Raw genomic sequence first — 8612 nt, 5'->3', positions numbered from 1 at the left:
TTGCGAACCGAGCGTAGGTGTTCTGCAAAGCGGTCCCCGAGTCTCCGCTTGGTTTCCCCGATGTAGAGGAAGCCACACCGGGTACAGCGGATGCAGTATACCACATTGGCAGATGTGCAGGTGAACATCTGCTTGATGTGGAAAGTCTTCTTGGGGCCTGGGATGGGGGTGAGGGAGGAGGTATGGGGGCAGGTGTAGCACTTCCTGCGGTTGCAGGGAAAAGTGCCGGGTGTGGTGGAGCTGGAGGGGAGTGTGGAGCGGACAAGGGAGTCACGGAGAGAGTTGTCCCTCCGGAAAGCAGATAAAGGTGGGGAGGGAAAGATGTCTTTGGTGGTGGGGTCGGATTGCAGATGGCGGAAGTGTCGGAGGATGATGCGTTGGATCCGGAGGTTGGTGGGGTGGTACGTGAGGACGAGGGGGATTCTTTTTTGGTTTTTATTGCGTGGACGGGGTGTGAGGGATGAGGTGCGGGAGATGTGGGAGACACGGTTGAGGGCGTTCTCGACCACCGAGGAGGGGAAGTTACGGTCCTTGAAAAACGAGGACAACTGAGATGTACGGGAGTGGAATGCCTCATCCTGGGAGCAGATGCGGCGGAGGCGAAGGAATTGGGAATAGGGGATAGCATTTTTGCAGGAAGGTGGGTGGGAGGAGGAGTATTCTAGGTAGCTGTGGGAGTCGGTGGGCTTGAAATGAATATCGGTTTCTAGGTGGTTGCCCGATATGGAGACAGAGAGGTCCAGGAAGGGGAGAGAGGTGTTAGAGATGGTCCAGGTAAACGTAAGGTTGGGGTGGAAGGCGTTAGTGAAGTGTATGAACTGTTCGAGCTCCTCGTGGGAGCACGAGGCGGCACCGATACAGTCATCAATGTAACGGAGGAAGAGGTGGGGTTTAGGGCCGGTGTAGGTACGGAAGAGGGATTGTTCCACGTAACCTACAAAGAGGCAGGCGTAGCTTGGGCCCATGCGGGTACCCATGGCTACCCCCTTTGTCTGTAGGAAGTGGGAGGAATTGAAAGAGAAGTTGTTGAGTGTGAGGACGAGTTCGGCTAAGCGGATGAGGGTATCAGTGGAGGGGGACTGGTCGGGCCTGCGGGACAGGAGGGTCCATTGTGAGGAGAGAGAGAGAATTCTAAATTGACAAGTGGACAGATTTTCCTTACTAATGTAAAAAAGCAATAAAATGCAGAATTTGGTAGTCGTCAATAAAATTAGGTTTGAAGGTGTTTTAGAAGTGCTTGCATTTTTTAGCACCTTTCACAGCCTCAGGGTATCCCTAAGTGCTTTAATGCTTTTGAAGTGCAATGTCTCTCAAAAAACAATGTGATAATGGCCAATTAATCTGTGTTAGTGCTGTAGGTGGTTGAGGGATAAATATTTGTGAGGATCCAGGGAGAAGTAGTCTTCACTTCAAAACCATGCAGTGTTAATTTTTAGAGATAGTAGGAACTGCAGATGCTGGAGAATCTAAGATAACAAGGTGTAGAGCTGGATGAACACAGCAGGTCAAGCAGCATCAGAGGAGCAGGAAGGCTGACGTTTTGGGCCTAGACCCTTCTTCAGACCCTAGACCCTTCCTGTTCCTCTGATGCTGCTTGGCCTGCTGTGAGCCTTCCTGTTCCTCTGATGCTGCTTGGCCTGTTGTGAGCCTTCCTGCTCCTCTGATGCTGCCTGGCCTGCTGTGTTCATCCAGCTCTACACCTTGTTATCTCAGATTCTCCAGCATCTGCAGTTCCTACTATCTCTGAAACAATTTTAACCCCACTGCGAAGCGATTTTCTGAAGAAGGGTCTAGGCCCGAAACATTAGCCTTCCTGCTCCTCTGATGCTGCTTGGCCTGCTGTGTTCATCCAGCTCTACACCTTGTTATCTCCAATGTTAATTTTGACATCCATCTGAGAGGGCAGACAGGTTGAACATTTCAATTAACCCATCTCAACCGAAGAATAAGGGTATGTGTACATATAAAACATACATGTTAGTTAGTTAGTAATTGTGAGACTTGACTGGTCTTCATATAGCTTTTATTTACATGTGTTTCAGGGACACGGGAATCATCCTTTGTATATGCGCTCTCTTCTGCTGCACTAAGTCATTCCATTGCTCGATTCTGTGCCTCTGGCGAGTTGCCAACCTGTTCCTGTGGTCTCAGCCCAGCCGAGGTTCCTGGGCCTGACTTCAGGTGGGGCGGTTGTGGGGACAATCTTCGCTATGGGCTGCAGCTTGGCTCTGTTTTTGCAGATGCACCAATGAAAGGCAACAGAGCTGGAACACAGGCAAACAGACTGATGAATAAGCACAACAATGATGTTGGCAGACAGGTAAATGGCTAGTAAGGCTAAAACCACATTTTTATTTTCTGCATCATATTGTTCAGCTATATTGCACCTCAAAAAAGATTGTGCTAATATCCATGGTGAGTTATCAATTCTAAATGACAGCAAGTGTAAACAAGCATTACTTCAGCACCTTGTTTCAAATTGGTGTCAATTTGCTCCTCACAGTCAAATTCATTAGCTTATTGGAACAACAAATTATGACATTGGACCAATTTAATTCTCATGCAAAGCTGCAGGTGATTTCTTCTATCTACACCTTATAACTATAACAATTCCATTCAATTTGTAGCTAAGGAGCAGTGGGATGAGGCTCTTTATTTATCAATTAATTACCTGAGGGTGGGTAGGCTGCCAATGCCTCCCCAAAAACATTCAGACAGATTGGGCAGCCAGGGAGTCAGTGAGCATGCATACCAGCTTTCACAGGTCAGGGAGTGCAAAACCTAGCTCATGAAATTTCTTATAAACAAGAAATTTGACATTGAAGAAATATAAACACTCTTTCAGGACCAGTGAGGCTGTTTATTAGTACTTACGAACTTAGTATGCCAACAAAACAGTCCCACTTTCTTTCAATATGGTGTAATTTTTTTCAAGTTGTTTTACGTGAGAGTAAGTTGAAGTTCTTGTCAGTTCAGTAATTTCTAATGGATTGCAGTACAGTGTGTCCTTTGAAGAGATGTAGAATCATTGACAGCTATTTCTGGATTCTCACATTTAACTCCACATGAATGGACTCCAGGAATTACTGTTAGTTGTAGAGCAGTAATGACAATCGGCACCTTTAAGTGGAGGTGGAATAGAAAAATTGGATACTTACTGGAAGAAGTTTAGGAGACTGTAATGGCATGTAGGGTGAGGTAATAGTGCGTAAGAAAGGTATAGAGTGTGGACTTATTTGAAGAATACAACAAGACTGGTTCAATGCACCCAGAGATGAGAGCCAATAGAGTTTGATGAGAACAGGATTAGAAGGGGAGGGGGATTTGAGGAAACACATGATGTGAGCGGTAAAGGTTTTGATGAGTTGAAAAGCAACAAGGAGAGCACTATAGTGATGGAAATAGGTCAGACTCAAGTACTAATTGTGTAGACAAGACGTCCAACACATCCACAAGAGTTTACTGTATAATGCAACAACTGCACCCGTAACCATATATGAGTACACAGGACAATACTGCCTATTGAGTATAATGGAACAGTTCCATTTCCAGAACGTATACAATGAAACCAGAGTATCTGCACTCTGGTAGCCCCACTTCTGAAATCAGAACTCGAATGCATAAGACCATAAGCTCTAGGAGTAGAAATAGCCCATTCAGCCTATTGAATCTGCTCTGCCATTCAATGAGATCATTGCCAATCTGATAATCCTCAATTTCACTTTGCTGTCTTTTCCCTACAATCCTTGATTCCCTTGCTGATTAAAAATTTCTCTCTCACTATTACACTTCATGATCCAGCCTCAACAACCCTCTGTGCTAAAGAATTCCATAGATTCACTACCCTCTGAAAGAAGAAATTCCTCTTCATCTCTGTCTCACATGTCCAACCTCCTATTCTGAAATTATTCCCTCTGGTCCTAGATTCTTCTGTATTCAACTGATTAAAGGCCCAATCTACTCAACCTCTTCTCGTAGTCTCTCCATATCTGGGGTCAACCTAGTCAACCTTCTCTGGACTGCCTCCAATGTCAGTATATCTTTCCTCAGGTAAAGGGTACAAAACTATTCACAGTATTCCAGCTGTGGTTTGATTGGTGTCTCATATAGTTTTAGCAAAACCTCCCGATGCATTCTAAATTGCTAAGGACTAGTCCTTTCATGGGGGAAGCACCTTACAGGATGTTAGGAAGCACATTCAGAAATCATAGCATATGGACATCTATGGAACTTTCCTTAATCCAAAAGAAATGATTGACAGAGATTGCTGAGCATAACTCTTGTTATATCGGGGAATAAGGTGCTGTACAAAGATCAAATTTTGAATATGGTGGAACTGTAGAGAATTGTCATCAATGGCGTACTATCTCTTAAAATATTTTAAATTCTAAAACCTGAAATGGTCACACTTAACCTTTAAAATATTACTAATTTAAAAACATAACCTCACTCATGTTTAAAGTGTTTTTAAATTTACAAATATGAAATTGTGCCTTTGTTTTGAAAGCATTCAATCAAAAGTCTAAATTGCAGCAATTTATATATTTGAGTACAGCAATAATTAGGTTCGTATTCTGAAAAGATGAAATCAATACAATTAAAAGATTTTCTTTATCTGAACACTGATTCAAATTTACTCATGATTTACTGGATGATTTGGAGTAGGCTGATTAATAATTTCATTCTTGTGATCTAATCTGAAATATGAAATACTCTGTGGCCCAAAGATTGCTTTGTCCTTTAGAGTAATGAAGGAGTATGGAAAGGGAATGTTTGGACCTCAGTTGAAAGCTAAATAGTGGCTTAAAGAATGGATGGATGTGATTTGTAATGACCAAGAAAATTTATGTAGAATTTGTTGCGGAAAATGAAACAGGCAAAGTACTAGATGCTAGGAGACACGTGCATATCTAAGTCACTTTTCTTATTCCGTACTTCAGTAACTTCTGAGTATCGGGACCATTTTGTATTATGTGCAAGCAAAGAATTGCACCTTGACTTATCCTTGTTCATACATATTTTCTCTTACCAGACATTGATTGATTCATTGGAAACTAAATGCAAGTGTCATGGTGTTTCTGGTTCTTGTTCTGTAAAGACCTGCTGGAAGGGGTTACAGGAACTAAATAAGATTGCTGTTAACCTTAAGTCAAAATACCTGGCAGCCACTAGAGTGATTCACCGTTATGTTGGCACAAGGAAACAACTTGTGCCTAAAGAGCTCGACATACGACCAGTTCGGGAGAATGAACTGATTTACCTGGTGGCATCACCCGACTACTGCACAACAAGTGAAAAACAAGGCTCCTACGGTACTCATGAGAGGTAAGGGGCTGAACCAGCTGTGGTTCTGACATTATCTTCATTTTCCGTCTTTCTTCACTATCAGTTATTCCGGATGTGATAGATTTATTTATCTCCTGGCTAAAATGGGATTCAGTTACCCGCTGTGCCGTTCTAAAAGTGCTGCCGAATGATACTTTTCATGATGAATTTGGACAGTGATAATCAGCATTTTACCAGCTAATCCATTTTGGGGAAAAGTTTCACTACATCTTGTCTCCCGTCTGAAGGTCACAATCTTCTACCAAATGCACTGGATCAGTAATTTGACTGTTACTTTTTTCTGCAGTTAGAATAGAACTTGGAATCTCTACTGATGTGAGATCCTGACAGCCATCATAAGGATTGTAAAACATTTATAGAGAACGATAGTGTAACCTTGGTCTTAAAAATTTGGCATTGAATATTAGGACAGTAGGCAGCTGTCTCTTGTTGCTTTTCCTTCACAAAGAGTTAATAACGCTCTGAAATCTCTTAAAACCATGGGAATCGCAAAGAAAAACATGAAAAGAAACAAAATCACAGAAAACAATAGGGAAGGAAGGGATCAAACTATATTAATAAATCAACCCGGATTTTTGACAACGTTTATGTAAAACACATGAATAGCAATTTGTCCAATGTAGACTGTATGTGTCAAAGGTAAGTCTACATACTTGGATCACCACGAGCACAAAACCTCAACCACTCTTTGCCGTGATAGGTAAGGACCACAGAGACTAATTGCAGTGTTTTGTCCAAAACAGCACAGACCTAGCATTTGTCAGGTGATATGCCTTTTTTTATAGAGGTTTTTCGGTCCTTTTTTTAGTTGTTTGAAATTATTAACTGATCTTCCTTCATTTGCTTCTCTGCAGACCGTGCAACAAGACTTCTGTGGGCAGTGATAGCTGTAACCTGATGTGCTGTGGTCGGGGTTACAACGCATATACGGAAACAATTATAGAGAGATGTAGTTGCAAATATCATTGGTGTTGTTACGTAACCTGCAAAAAATGTGAAAGGACAGCAGAACGGTATGTGTGTAAGTAACTGCGAAGGACCTTGCTGTATTAAATAGTAGTAGACTTAATTAAACAGTATCTGAGAACATAAACCATAGGGAGGGTTAAAAACCTGGAAATGGATTGCCAAGACCATGACCAAAAATTCCTTGGATACTACTGGCAAAACGAGTGGAGTGAACCTCGATATTGAGAGAAAAACAACAGATAAAAGGCAAAATTGAAACCCCCCCCCAGAGTGAATGGACGAGTTATACAAAAACAATGGCAAGTGGACACATTTCCATTTATCAGAAAGATTCCTTTGTTCCTTTGCTATGTTTAGTGGCCTAAAGGACAGCTGATATGTTCAGCAGGATAGCAGGATGAATGCCAGTAATTTGAAGGAAGAGAATGGCATTCAGTTAGAGGACAGAGCTGTGATCAATAGTGATCAATTGTTGAAGAGAAAGATAGTGAAGGACAAAATGAAAATAAGGTGCTGCTCAATCTGGGAAGCACTGAACAGGGCACACTTTACAGTGTTGAGGGAGCAAATATGACCTTGGAGGAACGTCTGTTCTGATTCCTTAACATTGAAATGCTGTAAGTACGGTGCAGCAGAACATGTTATCAAGCAATACAACAAAGACATTCCACCTCGTTTGGAGTGTTACCTTAAACCCTAAATATGATGATAACATTCTGTGTGCTGGAACTTATTACAATGTGCAATAAAGGTGCCATCCTACCACTGACAGTTATAATTTCATCAGGAATCCTAGTAGAAGTTTCAATGTTGCCAAGTATGTGGCAGTTCTTATTTATGGACAATTTTGTTGGGGGTGGGAGTGGATGAGGTGGCATAAGGAGATAGCTGGCTAAATTTATTACTTTTTCACATAGGCTGGCGAATCAAGTTTGGTGAGCACAGGTTCTAGTTACATGAACAGGGAAAGCTGGCAACTCTCACATTCATAATTTTGTAGCAACCAGCTAGTACCTCAACTTGTGTGCTTTTGTTATTTAGTGTTTTGTTTTATGTCTGCTTATTATTTATTTTCTTAAATAAAACACTTATACTGGTCTGAAATTTTGTGACAAGTTATTTTGGAGGATATGGGAATGAAATTATGCATTGTTAATGTCTAAAAAGCCTCCCCCCACAACCCCGTTTAACTTTGCTAACTACGTCAAAGCTATCGCCAACAATGAAACTTCTCACATTCACAGTTTCACTTTTTGTGGCTAATTCCTTTATCCTGCAACTGTCCTGAAGCAGAAGGACAGAATTTAATCCAGTCTGTGTGGGAGTGGTCCAGGAATTTGGGGTGGGAAGCTAGAGATGTGGTGTGGGGGAACCATAGAATCATGATGGAAGGTACCAGATAGAAGCCCATCACCTTCTCAATAGTGCCATCACCAGACAATTAAATCAGGCCAGGGAAGTTTAAAGGTGGCCTTCTTTTCTAGAAGCCAACTGAGTCTCTCAAGTGGTTGATAGAATACCATTGGTGAGGAGGCTGTAATCTTCTAAGTTTACGCCTTGTTCATATGGTGCCATCCCAACAGCAAATGCTGGCTCCTCAGAAAGACTGCCTCCTTTCAATAATGTCCGCTGACCACAGCCAACCCCCCCCACCCCACCCCTGTCAAACCTGCTGGCCCCAGCAAGCCCAACCCACATCTTACCTGAGTTCCATGGCTACCTTTGGTCATTGTCCTTGGCAAGATGCAGTACCAACAGTGGTCCCTGCTCCCATTGGCACTGCTGGTACTGTAAAGCTGTGGCCCTCTGGCCAAAAGCTCTTGGATTTGAGACCTTTATTCTTAAAGGAACAGCAGCCACAATGCTATGAGGCTGTTAATTCTTGCTGTCTATTCAGTTATATCAAGGCTTCCAGAAATGGCCTTGGAGTGATTTTCCTCAGTTTTTCAGCCCACAGTCAGATCCACTGTCACTACCATTAAATTGCAAGTGTCAGTGCCTTTTACACATTGCCAGTGATCTTTTCAGAATAACTCTCATTTGTTCTTCCGGCACCTTCAGTGACTTTCATAACATCAATGCTCTTGTCTGAGTCAGGTGCACTGATGTGATGTGGGTGTAAAGGAATGTGACAAATTAGCTTCATGTCTCCTACATTATAACAGTGGGTTAACTTGGACTTTTTCTTATTTAAACAGATAGTATAAAGAAAAGAAACCTGTAAAAAGAAAATGGAGGAAATAGACAGCAGGTACAGCAGCATTTGCAAGATCCTTCTTAATGAATGCTGTATTCTG

The 8612-nt window shown here is 42.2% G+C and overlaps 1 protein-coding gene across 1 annotated transcript in view; it reads left to right on the top strand.

Moving 5' to 3' along the window:
• The window catches only part of wnt11f2 (wnt 11, family member 2), a 14313-nt gene extending 7066 nt beyond the window's left edge, over positions 1-7247 (top strand). The window contains exons 4-6 of the mRNA XM_020535185.2: positions 2043-2320; positions 5033-5325; positions 6201-7247. Coding sequence (XP_020390774.1) covers positions 2043-2320; positions 5033-5325; positions 6201-6375 — 746 coding nt within the window. The 3' untranslated portion in view covers positions 6376-7247. The remainder of the gene's footprint in view (positions 1-2042; positions 2321-5032; positions 5326-6200) is intronic.
• The last annotated feature ends 1365 nt before the right edge of the window (positions 7248-8612 follow it).

The sequence above is a fragment of the Rhincodon typus genome, chromosome 14, assembly GCF_021869965.1.
Source record: "Rhincodon typus isolate 14 chromosome 14, sRhiTyp1.1, whole genome shotgun sequence".
Lineage (NCBI taxonomy): Eukaryota > Metazoa > Chordata > Chondrichthyes > Orectolobiformes > Rhincodontidae > Rhincodon > Rhincodon typus.
The sequence above is the reverse complement of the archived record's forward strand: the minus strand, read 5'-3'. Positions and strand labels throughout refer to the sequence as shown.